We start from the raw sequence: 25,742 nt of genomic DNA, 5'->3' as shown, positions 1-25,742 counted from the left end.
GATCCATCCTGAGACGGTGCTATTTAAGAGACTGAGCTGAATACAGCTCCTCAGACTGAGGAAGTCTCTCGGATGACAGACGAAACGTTTCTACATTTTTTTGTTGATTTGCTTTGTTTTTTTGTTTTTTTGAATGTCCAGAGGACCAGATTTAACTTTTTTAGATTTTTCTACCTGGATTATTGAGCATGCATCAGAATATAAAACAATCTTTCAAAAATCTACTTCAGTGTCAATACATTTTCTGTTATAGATATGAGCGATAAAAGGGGATTAGTCAGGAAGTAAAGCAGCAAGTTATGCATTTTGAAGAACTTTATGCAAATCATTAACACTTTCTAAACCTTGAAAACACCACATTTAAATTTAAGCACTTTTAAGTAATTCCAACACCTGTATAGGTCTTGTATCAAGTGCTTCAGAGACCATGAGCTCTTGAAAATATTCCAACTTTTTGCTAAGAAAAAGTTCCAAAACATCTCAATCCTACAATTAAAGAGCTTGTTTTAATAAATGGGGACATTTCCCCTTTCAAAGGGCTAATAAAAAGTGAAATGGTTATTAACTAAGCAGAAAACACTTAATAATACATTAATAAGCACTTAAAGCACATTAGTTTAAAATAAACAATGCTGACTTATTGCTTGTCTAAAAGGATCCTGCTTCAACATATAAACAGTATCTTGTGACTAATACACTTATTAATGCTATTTACAGTGTTTACAAACTCAGATATTTCAGTGCAAAGGCATTAATTAACCCTTTATAGACATACCTTTTTTATAAAATCGTACCTATAACTGCAACAAAAGCATGTACAGTAGTCTCTCACTACTTCGTTTTTCACATACTCGCTCATCGCAGTTTTTCAAAGTAAGATTGGACATGACACACAATTGGCTTATTGATGGATGAGCCGCAAGATCGGCATGGATATTTTATTTAAAATAAATTATTTAAAATTATTTAGCACCTGTTTGCAGCCCACAGCTGCAGAAAAAGCTTCTTCATGCAGCGTGTCACGATCTCTGGTCTGCAGCGGAGAAGTGGGCGTGGCCAAGAGCACCAGCAGATGGCAGAGAGCAGCGGAGGCACAGAGCTGAAATCTTGACATTCTGTGTTCTTTTATAGCGTTTAGAGTTTAGAAGCATTGTTTCGAATATTGCAAGTGCGTGGGAAGGGTTTAGAATGCCTTTATACATACATACAAATATACACATTGCGCCGCTGCATAAGTCGCATCAGTTCAAATATGTCTAATAAAGTGGAAAAAACATAAATACGTCGCTTCACCGTATAAGTTGCTTCTAATATGCGTCACCGCTGACGACACGGAAATGTGGGCTGATGTTGTGCCAAAAATTGAATGGCTGCCAAATGGTGGCCGCGGGAGCATGTACAGGGGGACTTTAAAGATTAACATTTAAAAACAATTATTTGTTCGCTCGAAATTATAGCAAAGGTGTGTCTCAGTCTAACTTTTCCTTAATAAATGCACTTTAATAGTCAAATCAGCTGCATTTCACCTGGGCAGCATAGTGAAATGCAGCTGATTTGATGTTTGTTCCAGGAGTTCCACAACAAGACCAAGGTGGTGACTGTGGCAAGCCAAATGTCTCATTAATAGCCGCTTTTACCTATTAATGAGACACTTAGCTTGCCATATTAGTTGAGCACCCTCTAGCAGCTGAAAATGGTAGTGTTCAATATTTTCCATGTCAGAATGAATGAAATTGTCAGATCTCAGCCAAAAATTGGGTTTTAAATATGGGGGAAAAAAACGCAGGGCATGCTAATTTACAATTACAATCATTATTAATGATTTATACTGTGAAAAGTACGGTACTTGTACTATTATTCCTACTTTGCAGTTTTTCACTTATAGCGAGCGGGGCTTCAGGGTACGGATCCCCCGTGATAAACGAGGGACTACTGTACTTGGTTAACATTAGTTTTGACTTCTCTTTTTCAGTTAAGCATATATGTGTTTGTAAAATAGTGTAACTTACACGATTAAATATTTGAATGTGATAAAAACTCTTTGTATTTGTTTTATTGAGTTTTGTCTTGTTTTGACACTTGTTCTCATTTGTCTTACAACTTGACTTCGTATGAAGCAGAACCAAACAGGGAGTGTGCTAAAGGATGAATATTTAAGTTGCTGTCATCAGTTTTCACATGAAAGAAAACCACGAGTTCTTGCCATTTTTACAAATTTTTAGATGTACAAATTAGTGAACAAGGAGCCGAAGTATGTCATGTTCTTTCACAAAGAAAACAAAATGCATCTCTTTTTTGTTGCTTATTTCAATTATTAGTTTTTAACTGCTTTTAGAAGTTTTAACCCACATTTTTCTTTTTCTTCTCTTTGTCTTCTTCGCTGCAATACCTGGACTTTCTTCTATTTTCACTTTTATTCTCCCTGTTTGTGCATTTATTTCTTTTTCATGTGATGCTGTTGATCATTTTTCTGTTTATTTAACACATTTTCCCACCTTTACTACACATCTTTTTCACCTGCACCTTGTGTCCACCTCATCTCTTCTCCTTCAACACAACGTGTGTGTTTTATTTTGGTTTTTTGGTCATAGCTTGGGGATATGGATGACTGTGTCCTGCGAGGCCTTCTCTCCCTGCTGGCCTGCCTCAGCCAGCTCTTCCTTCTCATCAAGGTTGTCCCTCCCCCTTTTTTTACCCCCCGCTGTTATATTGTTTCACCTCTCATGTTCAATCTTTTTTTTTCCTATTTAAATGCGCCACAACTTTATGAATATTAAACAGAGCTCTGGTTTGTGCAGTGCTGTGGTTGTTTCTCTCCGTGGGATTTGTTCGAGCTTGTATTTTCTGTGTAAACAGGATGCTCCCTGAGGGTAAAACATACACACACAAAATGTTGAACCTGCTCCAGTTTTGTTCCAGAAAGACAAGAAAAATCATACAATATGCCTGCATGTTTCTATCAGTCTGCAATTGGACGTCTGTTTGCATGTCTGTCATGAGTTTATCAACAATAAAGATGTTGAAATGTCTTATTATTGCTAGCTAAAGAGAAGTCTTCATGGGTTCTTTGCCTTGCACGTTCTCATCAGGAGCTGAGGGAGAAGCAGGTGATGCAGCAGGCTGTCCTGGACGACCTGCACAGAGTCAAAGAGGATAAACTGAGGGAGCTGCAAAGGCGCAGGGAGGAGGAGAGAGAAAGGAAGAGGAGGGAAGAAGAGGAGGCAGCCAGGTGAGTTGTCTTTCTGTGACCTGCCGAAGAATATTTCTGCTTCACTGCGTCTTTCTCACTCTGAAGATGGTTTTGATAAATCGTCTCCATCACAGACAGGCGAAGCTGGAGCAGGAGAGGAGAGAGCAGGAGCGGAGGGAACAAGAAAAAAAGGAGAGGGAGGAGGAGGAAGCACGACAGAGGAGGATCCTGGAGGAGCAGCGGGCCAAGCAGAGGGAAGAAGAGGAGAGGCAGGCGAAAGCTCGCCTCCAAGCTGCTCAGGAGAAAGCACAGGAAGAGGAGAGAAGAAGGAGAGAGGAGAAGGAAGAGGAGGAGAAGAAGAAAAAGGAGCTGGAGGAGGAGAGGATAATCAAAGAAGAGGACAAGGAGCTGCAGAGGAGGAAAGAAGAGCAGGAAAGAGGAGGACAGCAGCTAACTCCATACAGAGCTCTATACTCCTTTGTAGCCCGCAACGCAGATGAGCTGAGTATAGACGCAGACGGGCTAATAGAGGTACGATCAGCCAAACCATGATGCTCCCACCTCCATGCTCAACAGTGCACTGCAACGTTCCTTAAATCATTTTAAAGTCAAACTTAAGTTTGAATTTGCTTTTTAACCTCTAGAAGTTTTCATTTTCATGCATCTCAGTTTAAAGCAATAGTTCAGAACTTTTAGAGTGGACCTTTATGGGAAGGAGAGTTGGAGTTACTGAAAGACCACAGCAATCCAGTTTGGTCTGGGCCTAACTTGGACTAGCTGTGAGCTCATCAATCAATCAAAATAAAAACGTAACATGCCCTATGCTTGTCGTGCCAGAGATTTTAACTGTAACCAATTTTGGCTGAGAAGACATGGATTTAAAGCCATTTTGATGAAAACCTTGTAAAAGCTGAAATGCACAATTGTGTGCAATATTGTGAGTTCTCACAGTTCTCACAAGATAACACAGAAAAAAGGTTTGTAGGCTCAATCATCCAGGTAGATAACAACAAAAAAGGTTAAATCATGTCATCTGGACCAGTTTCTTTAAGGGAGAAATGTTTCGTCTTCCATCCGGAAGACTTCATCAGTCTGCAGCCTGCCAATCAGATCTGTCCCATAAGTAGCCTTCACTGCTGTGTTTCAAGCCATCCTCCTGTTGGAATCTCAGAAGCAGGCTTTTAACACATGCAAAAGGACTCAGAGTTTGTGTTTGGAATAACTCTCAGATACTACCACTCCTAATTGTAGCACAGTATGTATAAAATTGACAAAGCTAAAGCCATTTTTGTGTTGACTAAGGTTGATTAGCTGTGGTGGCTTTAATGAATTGGGGGGACTTTGAAAATCAAAGTCAAAGTTTCTTTATTTGTCATACATGTGGTACATGTGGTGGAACAAAATTGTGTACACAGGGTCCCAATTACATCCAACAAAAGTATAAATTGCAAATAAAAACAGTAATAAGATCTAAGATATGGACTAAGACAAATGTTAAACTAAAAATACGCTAAGCACTAGTAGTACAAAATCAATTGGAGATGTACATTCAATATTTAGTTTCTAGGAGTTCAATGAAAAACATTTCCTCATTCACAAGATACTTTCCTGTTTCCTAAAGCCACAGGAACACAGTCAGACACAGCCACAAATATTACGGCCTGTTCTGTTTGGCAACAGATAAAAACTAAAATATATTCTGCAAAGTGAGGTCACTCAAAGAGCTATCTACAACGGGTAAAATGTTGTTGTTCATAAACTTTACTCAGAAACTCACTTTGATGACTCGTCTGAACGTTCCCTTTAACCTTCATTTCTCATATCAGGTGCAATTTTTAAATAAATTATGAACTGTCGGTTGAAGTTAGAAGAAATAAAACATCAATGTTTTATGATCCTTTAAAAAAAGTCTCATCTTCAAGTTACTGTCTTTGGAAATATATTTACATATTTAATTATATTAATAGGAACAAAAGATCGTTTACGTTTACATACACTTAATTACATGATCATGTGTGGGATTAGAAATGTATTTTTTATTTTCTTACATATGTTAATGCTTTTGTTCAGTGCCCTGAGATGACTTCTGTTGTGACTTGGTGCTATATAAAATATAGCGCTATATAATATATATATAAATAAACTGAATTGCTGCAGCTCATGACACTTACAGCTGAAGCTGACTGGATGAGTAATCACTATGACATATCTGTGCATCTAAACCCAGTAATTAGTTGATGTTGCTCTGGCGTGACAGCAGTTATTCCTAATTAGTCCAGGTGATTATTTTAAAGGGGAAGCAACATGTTTATCCTCTGATCATCACCTTGTTAGGCGTGATTAACCTGGAGTAATGTGTTTGTTTCCCATGATGCAGGTGGATGAGCACACTGTCGGAGAGCCTGGTTGGTTATGTGGGAGTTACCGTGGAAACAGGGGCTGGTTCCCCCAGAGTTACGCAGAGAAATGTCCCTCACCGGCCACCTCAGAGACGGCTCAGTCATCACCTGGAAAAATGTCCCGTCTGCCCCCTACATTAAAGATAAGGTAACAGACATTAAAGACTGGGTTGGTGCTTTTTAAAATGTTTTTATTCCTCTTGTATCTAAAAGTCAGTGAACCACAGAGATTTCTGTTTTATTCTTTCTGATTTGCAATTATTTTCAAATGTATTTTTCTCCTTCTTCTTCTAGTCTTCACTTTTCTAATCTGTCCCTCTTGTTTTAATCAGACACCCAGGTGAGGAAGGAGCAGGTGACAACAGAGTGTCTGTTTTTTCAGACCCTTCACAGGTGAGCTAGGCTTCACTGAGTTATTGTTTAGTTCCATTCAGAAAGTTTTCCTAACTGGGTAATTTTTCAGTAAACTGATTAGTGATATTACAGAAACACTGTTTCTTACAATGTCAAGTTATAGATTTACCATAATTCTTAGGAAAAACAGTGATATGACCCTGAGCCTCCTTTATTTTTATGTTGTGCAAAACAGGGGGGAAAATGTCACCAGATATTTTCAGCAAACCCTTACTACACATTTGGGTAAACAGTTGACAGCTCAGTTCCTCACTTCACCTGTGCATCTACAACATACGGCTGCAGATCAGTTGACATGACTGAGTCTATCATTGATCTACGACCTAGGACGTCCAGCTGCCATGTGCACTTATGGACACCCTTATGTTCGAACATGGTGTTTGTGATGGACAAACCTCGACTATCACAGAAGTCCAATAACAGAACACAGCTTGGGTTCAGATCAGGGTTCCTCCTAATCATACTCCTCTAGATCACACAGTTGCTACCGATGTGAGCAAGTCCCCCAACAGAACGAAGGAGTCCCCAGCAGGGCACCTTCCAGTAGCCCTGCTAAGGACTCCAAGATAGATGGGTACTTCCATTCAGCACATGGGCATAAACAACAGTCAGAGCACATACCCCCACCCAAAGGCACAGGGAAGATACCTGTTGGATAAAAGTATCCTTTCATTATCTATTTACTTAAAAGGAGTCACACACAAAGACAGGAGAAGATTTTTATAACCCAGTTTACTTGCAAGGGCAGAGTTCACTCTGACTTACACAGATGTCTCATTTAATAATAATAATAATAATAATAATCATTTTATTTAAAAAGCGCCTTTCATGACACCCAAGGACACTTTACAGTAAGAACAAAGATCAACAGGAATAAAGAATATAAAATACATAAAGAATATAAAATACATACAGAATATAAAATGCGTAAAGAATATACAATACATACAGAATATAAAATGCGTAAAGAATATAAAATACATACAGCAAAGTTAAGGATAAGCGAGTCTAAAGAGATGTGTTTTCAGAGCAGTCTTGAATATAGAAAGAGAGGTGGTGTTTCTTAAGTCAGGGGGTAGAGAGTTCCAGAGATGAGGAGCAGAGCAGGTGAAGGCCCTGCTCCCCATGGTGGAGAGGCGGGCAGAGGGTACAAGGAGGTGTAGTGAAGAGGAGGATCTGAGAGAGCGAAAGGGGATGGAGATGTGTAGGAGGTCAGATAGGTACGGAGGGGAAAGGTTGTGGATAGCTTTAAAAGTGAGAAGAAGAATTTTGAAGACTATGCGTGATTTAACCGGGAGCCAGTGGAGCTGCTGCAGGACTGGAGTGATGTGGTTATAGGAGGAGGTCTGAGTGAAGACACGGGCAGCTGAGTTCTGGACCAATTGTAGCTTCTGGAGAGATTTGTTGGGGAGGCCATAAAGAAGGGAGTTGCAGTAGTCAATCCGAGAAGTCACAAGACTGTGAACAAGGATAGCTGTGGAGCGGGGTGTGAGAGAAGGGCAGAGACGGTTAATATTTCTGAGATGGAAATAGGCAGACCGAGTGACGTTGTTGATGTGTGAAGTGAAGGAGAGAGTGGTGTCGAGGATGACATCAAGACTCTTGACCTGAGGCGAGGGGGAGAGCAGGGAGTTGTTAAGGGGGATGAGAAGATTTTCTGATTTTGAAAGAGAGTTTTTTTAAGCCCTGGTTGTGAAGATCTGCACCGGACAAAGTGCAGGAAATGTTGTTTTTTTTTTTTTTTTTACAATACAGTGCACACTTTTCAACTCCTCCTCCAGACTGCGTCAGATTGCAGGCTTTTCTCGGAGAGAGAAAATGAACTCTCTGACCTCATACACATGGTAACATCAGCATTAGCAGTGAAAAACATCCATAAACCTTTACCTAAATACCCTTGACAATACTCTCTCATCTACTGAGGAAAACACCAATGCACAGTTGCCAAGCTAGGGGGTTATAGGAATGCCCACACCAGTTAGCCAATCCATCTGCCCCCCCACCCCCCTGCAAGTGGTGAGCCCAAAGGAAGGCAACCCTATGTAGTTCATTCAGACTGAGCCTGATTGGGCCCCATGGGTGGAGGCATCAGGCACTCATTGACAAACCCCTCCTCCAGGCCTGGCTCCAGTAACCCCCATCAGGGTACGGGACCTAGAGCTCCTTGCTGTCTTCTGTCCAAGCAAGTATCGTAAATCGCTCTTTCTCTGGCCTGTCACCTAGCACCAATCTGCCTTGGGAGACCCCCACAGCATAGATCCTAAAATCGTTCAGTCACACAAACTCCTCCACCACAATAAAGTCTCAATTCACAGAGAACTTTCATAGGGTTAATCATCATTGGTACAGAAAAAATGGGTTATGTTGAGGTAGGTTTGCTGCAGCTGATATCATTACACACACGCAGTGTGTGTGTGACAGAGAACAGGTTAAAACTGAATGTGTCAAAGACAAAGTGAATGGTGTCGGGCTCTAAACATTCTGTCAGACTAACTCAAATGTTGCATATTTATTTAAATGGCCAATCAATAGAACAAGTTAAAGGAGTTATAATAGATCAAATATTTTCATGATCCAACATAAGATTGTGACTAACATTTCAATAATTCGGTGCAACGATCATTTTATGTCTCCTGAAATAAGAAAATTAGTCTTACAGTCTTTAGTCGTGTCTAATGCTTCAAAAAAAGATCTGGATAAACTGCAGAAAGTTCAATATAAAGCTGCAAGAATAGCACTTGGCTGTCATTTTAGAAATAATATCAACTTTATGCAGCAAAGCCTGTCATGGATGAAGGTTAGTGACAGACAAGTTTACAGCCTTCCTTTCTTTTTACACAAAATGTGGATTTTACATCAACGTTTTGTCCTTTCCTCACAGTTATTACCCACCTCTATAAGACATGGTTTTATTACCAGACTAGAACTAATGCCTTCAGACAAACAGCTTTATACAGAGACATTCATACTGTGGCCTTCTGAAATAACTGAGATTGGTGATGATGATAGTTTTTAAAAGAACCTTAAATTATCTATAATACATAATAAAAATATTATTAAACTGAACGAGTTTGTCAATCTATGAATGAAATGCAAACTGTTTATTTTTTCTTCTCTTTTTTTGACAATTTTTTTTAAATGATTGTATCAACTTGTTCTTGTGTCTCTTGGATTTTTTTTTATTATTTGTGAGATTTTGAGTTGTCATGACATTACAATAACATTTGTGTATCGTAATGCTTGTGGGTGTGGACCTCAGGAAGAATAGTCTCTATTATGGTAAAGATTAATGGAGATCTTTAAATAAATAATAAAAAAACACATCCTAAACAGCAACAAATCTGTATATATTTATGTATTTTTAATGCTGGGTGTTCGTCTCGCTCTGCCTTTTAGTGGGTCACACAAACATGCATATAATAAAAATCCTAGCAGTTGATGTTTTTGGTCAAATTGTTTTTACGTCACTCATCGTGGCTTTTTCCTTGTCGCCCAGTCGATCGCTCTGCTCGCTCGGGCTGTCTCTTCATGGTCCACCACCTCAGAAAACAACCTTTGTCCTTCCTCTGACGCGAGCGGCACCTTGCTGAGCTTCTCGCAAGGTGACATCATCAGTGTGCTGCAACAGAGGGACGACTGGTGGTTTGGACAGCTGAACGGAACGCAGGGATGGTTCCCCAAAAGTTACGTCACTTTGGAGCCTGCTGGAAACTCAGAGTATGAAGATTATTAATAAACACATCATTACAATGTAAAACTTGAGCTGATTCTTGAATTTAAAACTGTTGTTCTCATTGTAGCCTGGATGTGCTGGACTCATCTGACTCTGCTCAGCTGGAAGGTTGGTTCAGTTTATTTTAAATCCAGTTGATGTTAAACCTGGAGCAGCTCTTTGAGCGATGCCTTCACTTACACACTTCAAAACAGTCTGAGACCTTCTGTCTGTCTTAACCAGAGTACGTGGCCTTGTACACATACGAGAGCCCAGAGACGGGCGACTTGACATTTGTCGAGGGGGATGTTGTCATGGTGACGGAGAGAGAAGGAGAGTGGTGGCGCGGATGCATTGGTGACCAGACAGGAGTGTTTCCCTCCAACTATGTCCGGCCTGTGGAGCCAGAGGTAAGACTTATCATCACGGCTAGTTGTTTTGGTATAAAATAAAGCCAAATTTGCAGCTTTTTTTATAACGAATTATTTAAAAACTGTACGTTAAAATGCAAAATATATCCAAATGACGCTAGTAAACGAAGCCTTAAGGGTTCTTTTTTTATTATTTGGAAGCTAAGTAAGTGTAGAAAATAATATGAATGGCATATTTCCTTAAATATGAAAAAACATTTTTAAATTCATTTGTTGTTTCTTGTTTTTATTTACCATCACTAAAACTTAGGGGTCAAGACCTGGAGTTTCAAGCAAGAAACCTGGTGAGGAAACGCAGCCAACACAAACAGAGACGGTCCCAATCTGATTATGAAATCTGATGTTCTCTAGAGTTATGCCCTCTGAGTGATCTAAATTCATTGAGGTTCTGGTTCTTTTTGGGTTAGCAGAGCTTGCTCAGGCCGTCACCACCACCGAGGCCCCCACGGTGCATCAGCTGCATCTGTCTCCAGGACAACTGATCGTGGTCAGGGCCAAGAACTCCACTGGCTGGTGGCTCGGAGAACTGCAGGTCAGACACAAGAGACTAGGTTTAAAGCTGCCTCTGTTTTTTTTTTTTTTTAATGTGACAACATAAATAATTAACTGATTCTACATTTTACTTTTGACTGAATTATGACCATTGCCTAAAGGACAAAATAAAACACACGAGAAAACCTGAACAAAGAGCTCAAAACTAAAAATATTTGCCCCACTTTCCATCAGTTCCTTCTTTTCTGTGTTGGCTTCACATCAGTCTCACTGTGGCTTGCAGCACAGATGTTTTTAGTTGCACACCCATACTGTCTGTAAGCAAAAGTAATCAGCCAGCATGTATTTTTATTAACTGTTGCCATGAAATATTAATTAAACAAGTGATTTACACAAAAATCATCTCAATCATTAGGTGGTTTGTTAAAGTAGAAACAGCTCCTGCTGCAGTTAAATCTGAATATTTATTGTTTTACTTCTTGTAAACATCTCTGTCTTTTAGTTGATTTTACACTTGTTGTTTCAAAGCTCTGACTAATAATTAAATATTCTATTCAGTATTTAGAACTGAAGCATCTTTTTTTTTAATCACTGCATGCTTTTATTTAATCTTCCCCAGGTTCGGGGTAAAAAGCGTCAGAAAGGTTGGTTTCATTCGTCTCATGTGAAGCTCCTGGGCCCGTCCAGCAGCAAGTCGTCTCCCTCCCCTCTGCCAGGTGACGACTGACACACCCTGAACACAACATCCTGCCGCTGCTGATCAGTGTGGAGTTATTAGTCAGAGTATGGGCTCAAATTCCAGTCGTATATACAGTATGATGTTCTATTGAATAGTTGTGAATTAAAGTTCATAACCTTGTAAAATAAAATGGCTGATAATTTCTGCTTTGAGCATGTGTACATAGGAATGTGTGCGTGTAAAAAAGATTTGTATGTGTATAAAATAATTACCGTACACAAAATATAAGTTAATTTTTTTGTTAAGGTCTGTTTACAGATACAAAGCAAAAAACTGTGTAAAATTTTACTTGCAACTTGCAAGCATGAGTTATGACTGGACTTGTTTCCTCTCGGCTGATTGGTCAATGTCATGTCAATCACACATTGAACTATCCAATCAGAGAACAGATGGGTTTGACTGTTGGGATGGCCATTTACTGAGCTGCAAGTTCTGGAAGAGTAACGGGTAATGCATTTTGAAAATGGAGGACGGTGCCAGCACTACCAGCCATCCATCCATCAATCAATCCATCCATCCATCAATCAGTCCATCCATCCATTATCTTTATCTGCTTCTTTCTTCTTGGATTGCTGAGTTCAATGGTGTCCATGTCCAGATATTCAAAAATATATATCTGGACAATGATTTTGTTTTTGTTCTACTAAACCATAATGTAATGTCTACCTGAGCTGCAGAAGCACTGGCACCGTTAGTTTTTATGAGGTTGGCTTGAAGACATTTGCATCCTCGCTGCTTTTTGTTAATTTCTTCAAATTTTCTTCTTCAGAATATGTTTCATGTTACATTTTATGAATGTCCTTTTTTGTAGTGTGTGTATATGTCTGTGTGTGTGTGTGTGTGTGTGTAAGTGTTATCTAGCTTTTAATCTTGTCTCTTGTGTGCACAGATTTCTTCACGCATGTTTCCTACATGATAAACTTGCCAAACTTTACAAAGACAAAAACATCAGTATCTGTTTATGCAATATTTTACAAAATTTTCTAAAATATCTCAAAGACGTGCTTCGTATTGTTTGATATTATGTTTTTTTTTTCTTTTTACGAGCACAGTCCCAGTCTTTATTATTTCCTGTCCAAGCCTTTTTAAAACATGTTGCCGCTATCAAATTACTATATATATTTTAATATATTCAAACATGCTTCTTTGCTGTCTTTTCAATTAAACATTAAGAAGATGTGTTGAATTTGCCAATCAATGCATTACTCTTTTACACAACATTTAACTACCATATTTTTCAGACTATAAGGTGCACTGAATTATAAGGCTCACTGTTGATTTTTGAAAAAATTAAAGGATTTTAAGTGTGCTATATAGTCCGAAAAATACGGTACTTTATGAAAACAATTTTCGTCAAATATGCTGGTGCTTCCAGCATCAGAAGGTTACTAATTTGGAATAAATGAACATAAAAATAAAAAATATATATCTTTATCTTTAGTGTAATTCTCACAATTTTTGGCATGGTGTATATTTAATGTGGAGCAAAGGTAAAATTTAGCTTGTTTCATTTTGAATGTAGTGTGTTAGCTGGCTAAGAGATGGTATTTAGCTGTATTTACCAACATCCTTCTCAGAACCGACAGACTCTTTACCCACAATGTTTGTCTTGAATTCTTAGTTTGCCAAGTTATCGCAATGTACGACTACACTGCTGCCAATCAGGATGAGCTGAGCTTCTCCAAGGGTCAGCTCATCAACATCCTGGACAAGACCAACCCCGACTGGTGGAAAGGGGAAACCAACGGGGTCACGGGCCTGCTGCCCACCAATTACATCAAGATGACAACAGAATCAGACCCCAGCCAGCAATGTGAGTAAACACTCGACCTTTTTGGTTGTTTTTAACGCTGACCACATTTCTCCAGAGATATTCCTTTTCCGTCTCACCGTTTGAGAGAAAAGTAATAATTTACACAAGCAGCTGGAATTACTGTGGGAGTGTTACACATATCCACAGAAAGACATGAAATGTGTTTATAAGGTGTGGAAACATATGTTTTGTCCTCCTAACGGTTACGTTGGTTCACTCCAGGTACAATAAATTCATTACCCATGTCAGAACTTGGTAAAGCTGATGGTGAGTTCCTCGTTCTGTCAGTCTCAGGGGGAAATGGTGAACACATTTTCAGTACACATAAAAGGCTTGATTTTATGCATTTTTCAGCAACACCTGCTGCAACAGATGACAGCTTCTAATTTAAAATGTAAAAATTCCTCTGATCCCTGCTCACTAAACGAATAAGACTTTTTGCATTTCTGAATGAACTGATCATTTAAAAACATTTGAAGGAATAGTTTGATTTATTTAGTTTTATACTTTTTTTTTGTCAAAGTGTAGATAAAAGTGTCAATCATTTTTATTGATGTGTTAAATTATTGACCCAAATTTTTCTCTAGTATCTTGATTAGATTTAATTTGCACTCATAAAAGTATTTTTTCCCAAACTTTTCCTTTAAAAGTTGACAAATCAAAAATACATAGTGTAGCATGCAAAACAAAATGCAATGATTTGCAAATCCATTAAACCCATATTTTATTAATAATGGAACATAGTAAACATATCAGATGTTTTTAAAAGAACTTTTTTTAATGAGGTGATTTTGAATTTTATGACAGAAACGCGTCTCAAAACATTTGAAGCAGGGGCAACAAAAGGCTGTAAAAATATAAGTGGTACAAATAACAACTAGAAAAACATTTAGCATTGAATTAGGTTAAAATATGGTGGCCCTGAGGTGTAAATGAACAACATTGGAAAGAACAGAATTACATTTGATAAAACAGAATTACATTAAGCCAAAGCGGAAGTGGCCAAAGCGGAAGTGGCCAGAATCACGTTTGAAAAAACAGAATTACATTTGATAAAACGGAATTACATTAAGCCAAAGTGGAAGTAGCCAAAGTGGAAGTAGCCAAAGCAGAAGTAGCCAAAGCGGAAGTGGGCACAATCACGTTGGAAAAAAACAGAATTACATTTGAAAAAAATTTGAAAAAACCCACCACTTCCAGTTTTGCTTAATGTAATTTAGTTTTTTCAAATGTGATTCCAGGCACTTCCGCTTCGGCCACTTCCACTTTGGCCACTTCCGCTTTGGCTTAATGCAATTCTGTTGTTTTTTTTTTTTTTTTTTCAAATGTTCATTTACACCTCAGGGCCACTGTATTAAATGGCACTGGATGGGTGTAAATAGAGCATTTTAGGGAGGCTGAATTTCTCAGAAATAAAGATATGAAAAAAATGTATCTAAATGTGTATTTTCAACTGCAAATTGGGAAGACTGAAAATGCAGTCATCTACAGTTTATATCAATCACCAAAAGATTTAAACAATCTGAAGCAAAGTGCAAAAGACAAGGCCACAATTCAATATTGGATGGCCGGGATCTTCAGGGCCTCACTGCACTAAAGACAGGTCTGATTCTTTGACAGACGTCACTGCAGCGGCTCAGAAACACCTCCACACATCTGTGTCTGTAAACAGTTAGCCGTGTCATTCTGGTTAATTCTCTCATTTAAAAAAGCCATATGTGAACACTATCCAGAAACGCCATCTTCCCTGAGCTAAAGCTCATTTAAAATGGACTGAGGCAAAGTGGAAATCTGTTCTGTGGTCAAACTAATCAAAATTTGAAATTATTTTTGGAAACCACAGACGCCACATCCTCTGTACTTAAGAGGAGTCTGTTATCAACAAACAGTTCAACAGTCAGCCTCACTGATGATATGGGGGTGCATTAGTGCCTCTGGCATGGACAGTTTACATATCTGGATAGACATCATTAACGCAAAAAAAGTATATACCAGTTTTGTAACAATATATGCTCCCATCCAGATGATGTATTTGTCTGGAAAGGCCGTACATATTTCAGCAAGACATTCTGCATCCATTACAGCAGCATGGCTTTGTATTAGAAGAGTCCAAGTGCTGACCTGGCCTGCCTGTAGTCCAGACCTCTCACCAACTAACATTTGATGCGTCATGAAACAGAAGTAAGGCAAAACAGGCCCAGAACAGCTAGAATCCTACATGAGATCAAAACTGGGACAACACTTAGCAGCTGGTATCTCAGAGTTGCCTCATTTTTTCCTAAAAGAGGTACAGTTTCTTAGTTTAACCACTCGATGTGTTTACTGCGTTCCATTTTGAATGATTGCATTTTGTTTAACGTACATTTTAAACAACATTCCAGCTTTATAAAAATCGGTGTGCTATTTCAATCACAGCTTTGGAAAATGAGCGCGAGAGTTGATTTTACTTGCGTCCTGTATTCACTGTGCAGTCCTTCATTTCTCACACAGGCGGTTTGTGTTTGGGCGAGTGCTCACAGCTCGTGTGTTTTCGCTCACAGCAGCAGGTTTCTTGTTAACATGAATGAACAGAGTGGACATTTCATTACGCGGAACTCGATGCCACGCTCACTAAAGAAATGTTCAGTTTAATGAGCACGTTCTGATGGACGTCATTCATTGTCTGTAGGTTCAGTTCTGTGCTTTCATGCAGAACTGCTCCAGCTGTTGTAATTAATAACATTCACATGTCCAGAAATGCATTATTAATGCGCCTGCATGTAAGAGTCCTGTATTAACGTCTGCTGTCTCTCCCTCTTTCTTCCATTTCACTCATCTTCCCCCCTCTGCTCCTCCACTTCATCCTTTGTTTTTTTTCCTTTGTAGGACAGTAATGCTGGCTTTCCTCTCTGCTCCTCTTCCTCCTCCTCTTCTGTCTCACCCCTTGTGTCTGAGCGAGTAGCCCTGTGGCAACAGGAAGTCCAGCCGCCAGCCAGAACAGCCCAGCTCCGCACTTTCCACTTGACTTGTTTGGGACTGTGGTGTTCTTTGCTCCTCTGTTACAATCTGTCTTTTTTGTTTTGACTCTGTCCTGCTCCTTTTTACCTTTCTGCTGGTATTATTCACTCCTCCTTGTTCTCCTTCTTGTTCTGTGTGTCCCTTGGTGTGTCTTTAACTAACTAACCGAGGGAGGGAGGCAGCTAGATGTGAGTTATTGAAGGTTTTGTACTTTTCACATAAAATTATGGAACAGTTTCTGCTAAAGACAGATGAGTCTACAATAATTCTTCCAAAAGCCAAATCTTGATTTTAATTTTTTAACATTAAAATTTTAGTCCCTGGAAATGACATAAACAAGTGGTAAAATGTGTTAAAAATGTTGATAAAAATGCTAAAACCTGTGCTGAAACTTGCAGCAATAGATTACAAACTCTTTTTTTTTTTTTTTATACAAAGTTGCTTATACAAACTTTTTTAACCAAAACATATAAGATCAGTCAAGCACATCTTGCACATATTGAGGTTTCATATCATTCTTCTGTTACAACTTTCAGGTTACCGTAGTTTTTGGACTATAAGGCGCATTAAGCAAAATAAGTTCAATTTGACAGATTTTGGAGCGACGTGTACCACATAAAATCAGTTCGAGGTCAGTAAGCACAACCAGAATTAATACATAAGGTGCACTGGATTATGAGGCTCACTGTTGGTTTTTGAGAAAATTAAAGGATTTTAAGTGTGCCTTGTATTCTGAAAAATATGGTAAGTCTGCATCTCCCTGGGCTGACTGTTGGCAACTATGCAACAATCCTGCAAAAAATGTTTTGTTGCAACTTCTTCATAAAGTATCCTAATCATGTGTGAAGATATGTCTAACGATCGTGATTTATTACTCTTTTTGTCTCCGCTCAGTCACAATTTGGTTTCAGAGATCACCCTCCCACTAAAGTTGTCTCACATTTCGCACACTATCTGATTTACCTACTTCTAAATGGAGAAAGGCTGAGACAAGTTCCAGATGCTCGCAGCGAGTCTGGACTATTTTTATGAAACGTTGAACATTTCAGAGAGCAAGGCCCTGTGAGTTGTGTAAAGAAACAGAGAACCTCCACAAACGTTTCAAGACATTTGAGAATACTGTTCGCAATTTGTTGCCTACAGTCGCAGCCCAGTGAGACACTGGTTTAAGGGATGCGCCAGTTAATCGTCCTGTGATCTGAATTGCACGACTTAAACTTGATCGGCTTCAATAATAGACGCAAATTGTATACAAAGGGGGGTGATTTTAGTTATTTGAGCAAAAATCAGAATCAAAAGTTCAGAGTTTTATAGAAATCAAACCCAGCCTAGAAAACTGATCTGTGCATTGTTACTTCAGCTGTTAGGGTCTGCTTTCTTGTTAATAATTTAATCTGTTATTAGTCTTTAGTTTAGTCTTTGCTCTTAACAATTCAGTTCAAAAATTCAAAGACTAGACAAGCTTTTTGTTAAGTAAAGACCTATCAAGCTATGGGTTGAGAGTTGAACCCATGTGCAGACAGACATGGGGAACTCGAGGGTAAAAACAATGAAAATACAGTAGTTCCTTGTTTATCACGGGGGATCCGTACCCTGAAGCCCCGCAATAAGTGAAAAACCGTCAAGTAGGAATGGTAGTACAAGTAGTTTTAAACCCTTCCCACACTCTTGCAATATTCTAAACAATGTTTCTAAACTCTAAATGCTCTAAAAGAGCACATAGCATGTCATGATTTCAGCTCCCTGCCTCCACTGCTCTCAGCCATCTGCAAGCATTCTTGGCCACGCCCACTTCTCCGCTTTGCATGGAGAACAGCTGATCAGCTGCAGTAGGAAGCTTATCCTGCAGTGTGGGCTGCACACAGATGCAGGAGGTGCTAAATAATTTTAAATAATTTATCTTAAATAAAAATTTCATGCCGATCGTGTGGCTCATCCATCAATCAACCAATTGTGTGTCATGTCCAATCTTATTTTGAAAAACCGCGATAGAGTGAGTCTGCGAAAAATGAACCCCAAAGTGGCAAGAAACTAGTGTATTTATTAAATCAATATAAATCAAAGGCTGCCGTGGCAGCAAAACTTACAAACTAAAGGAGCACAGAGGAACAGAGCATGATGCTGAGGAAGCACAATCCATGGACAGGGAGGAAACACGATGACACTGAACTTAAAGAGACACAACGATGAGCACCTGGGGTGACTGGGAACAGGTGAAGCTGAGAGGAGCAGGAGCTGACAACATGAGGGGAGAAACACTGAGGAAGCTGGTGACACAAGTAAAACAGACTCACAGAGAAAACCAAAACAAGAACCACTCAAAGACCAACATAGATCCTGACAAGGCCTTTAAACCGAACACAACGACTTTGCAAAGAGCATCCATGTTTAGAGTTTCAACTCAGAGAAAAGTCACCCAGATGGTAAATCATCCCTAAAAATAAATTCAACTCCTCAAAATATTTTTGATATGATTAATATTTTAGGATTTTAGACCAGAATCTGTGGAAAAAAAAAACTAAAGACAGGATAGTATGCAAAGTTTTTAACTATTTCACAAAAATACATGGAAAAATACTTAAATATTTTAACTCCTTCTTTGACAAGTTCTCACAGTTGCTCGTTACTTTTTATGTCATTCCTAGTCAAACGAAACCTTAGTCCAAAAAAAAAACGATCCATAAGTCAACATTTGGCTTTGTTACGAATCATTTTGGGCTTATCTGTAAAAGGAAATATAAATATTAGTCACAAGGCGTTGAGTAAAACATAATCTAAGACAGGAGTCATTTAGTTTTCTAATGCTGTGAATAAATGTGATGGCAGTATTTGAACAGGGTTACTCATTCTTGCACTAACAACATTAATCTTGCAAAAACGGACCAAGTAGACGCCTCATCGTCCATCAACGCTCGCTATCTCACTGCTTGAACTCAGACTAACAGATTGTGATTTTTGTCATTCAATTTGTATGTATAACGTTAAGTCTGTACTGAGCTGTTAAAGTCACCAGCAAAAAAAAAAAAAAAAAGGTTTTCGATGTTCCAAACCAACAGAGTAGCTCTAGAGAAAAGAACGTCACGCTGCTATTTACATCCACTTATTTGCCAAGTTTGAACTTGAACTACCAGCTGAGTCTTCCACTGCTCTCTCACTTCACCTATGCAACCATTTAAACATAAAGGTGCTTTTTTTTTTTTTCTTTTAACTCAGCCCTCGTGGTAGCAGCGTGGTTAGCATCGCTTGCTGTGTTACGTTCCCGCACTGCGACTACAACGTGCCTCACTCTGTGCATTGACTGTAAATAAACATACAAGAACTGATAATAAAGTCAGATTTTTGACATGTTCGGCGTGGAGTGGTTTTAAATGTCATGCCTGGGAATGAACAGGAAAGTGTTTGTGCTCGTGTTTGCCGTGCATGTGTTTGCATGTGCGCCGCAGGGTGTGCGGACCTGATGACTCTGGACACGATGACCCCTCAGGAGAGGAAGCGACAGGGCTACATCCATGAGCTCATCCAGACCGAGGAGACCTACGTGGAGGATCTGGAGCTGGTGCTGGAGGTAAAAACTGAGAATTGACAAACAAGTTGCCATTGTGTTTTTGAAGGGCTGGGAGTAATACTAGTGCTTATTACTGCAAAACACTGATTATGTTTTATATGTGTTTATGCAGTGTTAGCAAAATATTCTATGAACCACTGGACAAATTTTTATGAAACTTTCAGAAAGTAGATATCACAGTCGATAGTAGGACGAAACCCAGAATGCAGACTCACTATAAAAAACTCAAAATAATAACTTTCACTAATTTACTATGAAAAAAAAATAATGCTGACATGGCGGGAAAATCTTACAGCGTCTCAGGAGGAACGATGACTTAACACATGGGAACGACCGGAACTGAGGCATGGAAACCAACAATAAAGTGCTAACATAGAGATGAAAACAGACTGGATATCTCAAAGTTCATGCACAATAATCCAGGTAAAACATCCAACAACATTCAGTCAGGTCATCTGGACGGTTTCTTTTTTGTTGAGACGTTTCGTCCGTCACCCAAAGGACTTCATCAGTCTGAGGAGCAGCAACAAACTGAGTCCCACAAGTAGCACACCCACATAGTGGACCAACCAGTTTGCTGGTGATAAGATGGTTTCTGGGGTCCTCCCTCTCCCCCGTCGACTCCTCTGAGGCAGCCATAGCCAAAGTGGTTCAAAACATCAAAGTTCATGCTCAATAATCCAGGTAGAAAACCCATCAAAGTTCAGTCAGGTCATCTGGACAGTTTCTTTTTTTGTTGAGATATTTTGTCCTTCATTCAATTCAATTCAAAAATACTTTATTAATCCCAAAGGGAAATTATTTGTTGTTGTATCTCGTTACCCTCATTTCATTAAGAGATGTTATAGATACTGATAGCTGTAAGTAGGAAGGATCTCTTGTAAAGGTTCATCCCACAGTGGATCCTAAGAAACTGGCTGCAGAAGCCGTCCGATCTGTCCACCCAGACCCGGCTGGCCTCTTGGTTCCCCTGGGCTGTAGGGCCGCCCGAATGCCGGGCAGAACTCCTCCTAGAGCGATGGCCAGCAGTCTGCCAAGCTCCTTGTTGCTGCGGCCGGACAACTCATCCAAAGGACTTCATCAGTCCAAGGAACCACTTTGGGTATGGCGGTCTCAGAGGAGCCAACGGGGGAGAGGGCAGGTCCCAGAAATCCTCTTATCACCAGCAAATTGGTTGATGCACTTTGTGAGTGTGCTACTTGTGGGACTGAGTTTGTTGGACAGATTAAGTCCTTTGGATGATGGACAAAACGTCTCAACAAAAAAACAAATGTCCAGATGAGCTGACTGAACTTTGTTGGAGACAAAGGTACTGGTACTTGAGGTACTGGAGACAGCTAAATGATTGCAGAGTGGGAACAGGCGAGAGTGGCAGGCTGACTAAGAAAAAACACTGACAAACTAAACAACTAAGTGAGGGGAGATGAAATGATGGCACACAGGGAAAATGAAAACACAAGTAACTAAACGCACTTACAGAATACAAATAAACCTCACCAGAAAGACTTAAACAAAACTAACCAAAAACACAGATCATGATGCACAGGTGCATTTAAAACATTAGAATGTTGTGGAAAAAGTTCATTTTTTTGTCAATCATTTCAGAAACTGGAACATATATTATATATATTAGACTCTGGGACCTTGATTTCTAAATGATATGAAAAGTTTACTTTCATCTGAAAAGAGGACATTGGACCACAGAGCAATAGTCCAGTTCTTTTTGTCCTCAGCAGGTAAGACGCTTCTGATGTTCTCTCTGGTTCAGGAGTGGCTTGACTTGAGGAATGAGACATTTGTAGCTCATGTCTAGAAGTTAATCAGCTGATTAGGGTGTGACACCAGGAGAACCTCTTCACAATATTCTCATTTTCTGAGACTGAATTTTGGTTTTTCATTATGTGTAAGCGATAATCACCAAACTTACAATAAAGGCTTGAAATATTTTTGCTCTATGTGTAATGAAGCTGTATAAAAAATAAGTTTCATTTTCTGACATGATTGACAAAAAATGTGAACTTTTTCACGATATTCTAATTTTTTGAGATGCACCTACATGTAAATAATCTTTGAAGGCATCCCAATTAAAAATGGCCACCACAGCCAACTGACCATAAAACACAGAAATGGCCACAAGTCATTCAGTTACACAGAAACCAAGCTCAAATGTAGTTTAGTGGAAGCTGAGTCATCAAACATTGACTGACTGCTAACTGAGCTTTGTTAAAACTGTTAAAGTCCACCATGTTTGTCTGTCAGCAAAATATTTGATGAAGCACTGGACAAATTTTAATGTAACACTCAGAACTTAACCACTGGCTGTACATCTAAAACTCCATAACAATGGAGTCAACCGAGTTCAAGATGGCCGCCATAGTTAAATGACCGTAGTAACACAAAAATGGTTTTAACTCGGTCAATTTCAAAATGTAAAATTCTGTTTGGAAATAGCTAAAAGTCATTCACAACACATTCTTTAAATACTTTATGTAGTTTTAACTTGTTTTTTGTTGTTGTTGTTGTTGATAACATTGTTGTTTTGTTTGTTTGTTTGGATGCCCAGGTGTTCTACAAGCCCATGTCTGAGTCCGGTCGTCTGACAGAAGCTGAGATGACAGCCATCTTTGTTAACTGGAGGGAGTTGATTATGTGCAACACCAAGCTGCTCAAGTACATTCACATTTTTATTAATATATTATATTCTGCAGATTGCTTTTCTTGAGTGAAACTTTCTGCATCCTGTTCAGTTTATTCCGTAGTTCTGGTTCCAAAGTGGTCCATCATTGTAGGGTCAACAGATGGTTGCAGAGGAAATACATTTCAACAATTAAACGCTAATAACACACACTTTTTTTTTTTTAACAAAAATGGTCCTTCTATTACATGAATCATACCAATATAATGTGATTTAGAAAAGATGATACTGAGTTGGTGAAAATACTTTAATTGGTTTGTGAAATTCTTATCATGCACATTTAAAAAAATCGTATTTTATATGATTTTGTGCCAAAGTATAAATAATCCCCAAACAGACCAGGATTTGGGGGTTGAGCTGCTGGTCATATGTCTTGTCAAAAATAGTTTAGATTATTAACATTCAGGCAGAGAAACTTTTAGTCTCTCAGGAAAGCATTTTTAGCTCCAGCACTCAAAAAAAAAGAAGCTCTCATGGTGGGTCATCTTTAAAGTCCAGCAGCACCAGAAATGTTAAACCAACTCCAAATAATCTTGAATCCTCATTTCCTGTGTTATGTATTTACTGTATGTACAAAGTAAAAAAGATTAGGAATATTCAGTCTTTTTTGTTTAAAAACGTACAAAACCACTGAAACAGTGGGGTTTATTAGCTGTCATTCTGGTTGGTGTTTCTGGTTATGGCACATGCAACATGCATATAAAACACTAAGCTGCTGTACTTTAAGTTTCTTTCTAGAATGTTGCAAGACTTACAGAAATTATTTTATGTAGTTGAGCAACTATTTGAAAAGTAGTAAGCATGGACTTTGTTGTTACTAAGCATATATTTTTAAATTACCGTATTTTTCGCCGTATAAGTCGAACCTTTTGCAGAAATTTGCGTCTTGCAACTTATACACCAAAGCAACTAATATATGTTTTTTTGTTTTTTTTTCCCATATTTATAATCCAATTTTTGGCTGAGCTCTGATGATTTCATTCATTCTGACATGGAAAATATTGAACACTACAATTTTCAGCCACTAGAGGGCCCTCCAGTAATATGGCAAGCCAAGTGTCTCATTAATAGGTAAATGTGGCTATTAATGAGACACTTGGCTTGCCATACCAAGCCACCTTCGTCTCACTCTGGAACTCCTGGAGCAAACGTCAAATCAGCTGCATTTTGCCGCAACGCCCAAGAGAAATGCAGCTGATTTGACCATCGAAGTGCATTTATTAAGGAAAAGTTCAACTGAGACACACATTTACTATAATTTCAAGCAAACAATTAATTATTTTTATGTGTTAATTTAGTTAAATTCTTGTTAAAGTTGTCCCGTGCACGCTCCCGCGGCCACCATTTGGCAGCCAATTGATTTTTGGCACAACACCGGCCCACATTTCAGGGTGGTCAGCGGTGACGCATAATAGACTTATACAGCGAAGCAACGTATTTATGGGGGGGGGGGGTCACTTTATTAGACATATTTGGACTGAAGCGTCTTATAAGGCGGCAAGTACGGTACTCTAATATTTTTGTATTTTGATCTCCGGGCGGCCAGACTTTTGTATAACCTTTTAAAGTGATTTGGAATAGCGGTTCTTCATGCTTTCTTCAAAGTTGTTTTTTCTTTCAGTACACTTTTTCTCATTTCTATCCACTTCCTGTCCCTGACTGTGACAGCTTACTGTGCAGTGCGTCCTCAGAAAAGAGGAAAAAGAACAAGCAGAGGATTTAAAAAAAGTGTCCATACTGTCCCTGTCTACAGTATGGATTAACAATATCTGGAAGTTTTGAACACAACACAAGTTCCTCTAACGTCTTCATTGTTTGTGTGTCTCAGGGCGCTGCGTGTGCGTAAACAGATCGGAGGGGAGAACATGCCCGTCCAGCTGATCGGAGACCTGTTGGCCTCGGAGCTCGCTCACATGCAGCCGTACATTCGCTTCTGCTCCTGCCAGCTCAACGCCGCTGCCTTGCTGCAGAGCAAAACCCACAACCAACCTGACTTTAAAGACTTCCTAAAGGTACAAAAAAAACCCTTTAATTTGTTGAGAGAACTCATGAGAGGTGTAGTAAAAATAAGTTTTCTCCCTGTTTTCTTCTTTCTGAGCAGAAGATTGCCACTAACTACCGCTGCAAAGGAATGCCACTGTCCAGCTTCCTCCTGAAGCCCATGCAGAGAATCACTCGCTACCCTCTGCTCATCAAGAATGTTCGTTAAAGATGTTTTCGCACTTTTCTGCCACTTCTTATGCTTACACTAATCACTTGTCCTGCTCTTCCTGTTGCTCAGATCTTGGAGCACACAGCAGAAGGCCACGCAGACCGTGAGCCCCTGCGAGTAGCTCTGGAGCGGGCCGAGGAGCTGTGCCTTCAGGTCAACGAGGGAGTCAGAGAGAAGGAGAACTCGGACCGGCTGGAATGGATCCAGAACCACATCCAGTGTGAGGGCCCTATAGAGGTGAACACTCAGATATAAATGGCAGTTTATATACAGTACTTGAAGAAGGGGCAGATTGATGGATCAGTCAACCAGTTATTGACATTTTATTCTAAATAATCACATCTTCCATGCCTGAGCATATCTGTGAGCAGAACAGAGCTGTTACAGGCATTACCCCTGGTGTCGATGTGCTTCTTGTAACAGCAGCGCTATTTTTCCAGCGAAACACTGACATATAAAAAAAAAAGTTGACTGAAATATCAACTTTATCACTGCTGGTCTGTACAGTTTTGATGGTTGTATCAGAATGTGTGATAAGACAATACTGTTGTCAGTTCAATTACCTAAACTCCAAATACTTTAAATCTTTTTTTCTGAGCTTTCAAGGGATTCAAGGTTTTTATTTGTCATTCGCACCACATGTGGTACATGTGGTGGAACTAAATCGTGTACACCAGGTCCCAGTTACATCCAACAATATAATGTAAAAGAAAAACAGTAATAAGATCTAAGATATGAACTAAGAAAAATGTTAACTAAAAATACAATAAGCACTAGTAGTATAGAAACAATACACCTAACAGCAGCACGAACATGAGTCTGAGTGAACAGATGAGCACGCATGAACACAGCAACATGAAACAGATCTGCAGCAACACGAAACAGATCAGCAGCAACAGGAAACAGATCTGCAGCAACACGAAACAGATCTGCAGCAACATGAAACAGATCAGCAGCAACATGAAAGAGATCTGCAGCAACATGAAACAGATCAGCAGCAACTTGAAACAGATCAGCAGCAACATGAAAGAGATCTGCAGCAACACGAAACAGATCTGCAGCAACATGAAACAAATCAGCAGC

General features: G+C 39.2%; 2 protein-coding genes across 2 annotated transcripts in view; one reads left to right on the top strand and one right to left on the bottom strand.

Annotated features, from left to right (window-relative positions):
* Positions 1–25,742, bottom strand: part of LOC119418514 (WD repeat-containing protein 26) — a 368,230-nt gene that overhangs the window by 186,831 nt on the left and 155,657 nt on the right. The gene's annotated exons all lie outside the window — the stretch shown is intronic.
* itsn2a (intersectin 2a) overlaps positions 1–25,742 on the top strand; it is a 59,723-nt gene that overhangs the window by 28,270 nt on the left and 5,711 nt on the right. The window contains exons 17-33 of the mRNA XM_037685816.1: positions 2,592–2,672; positions 3,090–3,229; positions 3,325–3,721; positions 5,568–5,737; positions 5,922–5,982; positions 9,500–9,720; positions 9,804–9,844; positions 9,959–10,125; positions 10,397–10,430; positions 10,554–10,678; positions 11,258–11,354; positions 12,999–13,190; positions 19,631–19,752; positions 22,316–22,422; positions 24,276–24,459; positions 24,549–24,647; positions 24,729–24,896. Coding sequence (XP_037541744.1) covers positions 2,592–2,672; positions 3,090–3,229; positions 3,325–3,721; positions 5,568–5,737; positions 5,922–5,982; positions 9,500–9,720; positions 9,804–9,844; positions 9,959–10,125; positions 10,397–10,430; positions 10,554–10,678; positions 11,258–11,354; positions 12,999–13,190; positions 19,631–19,752; positions 22,316–22,422; positions 24,276–24,459; positions 24,549–24,647; positions 24,729–24,896 — 2,406 coding nt within the window. The remainder of the gene's footprint in view (positions 1–2,591; positions 2,673–3,089; positions 3,230–3,324; positions 3,722–5,567; positions 5,738–5,921; positions 5,983–9,499; positions 9,721–9,803; positions 9,845–9,958; positions 10,126–10,396; positions 10,431–10,553; positions 10,679–11,257; positions 11,355–12,998; positions 13,191–19,630; positions 19,753–22,315; positions 22,423–24,275; positions 24,460–24,548; positions 24,648–24,728; positions 24,897–25,742) is intronic.

This window comes from Nematolebias whitei, chromosome 12 (genome assembly GCF_014905685.2).
Source record: "Nematolebias whitei isolate Nwh7 chromosome 12, NemWhi1, whole genome shotgun sequence".
Lineage (NCBI taxonomy): Eukaryota > Metazoa > Chordata > Actinopteri > Cyprinodontiformes > Rivulidae > Nematolebias > Nematolebias whitei.
The sequence above is the reverse complement of the archived record's forward strand: the minus strand, read 5'-3'. Positions and strand labels throughout refer to the sequence as shown.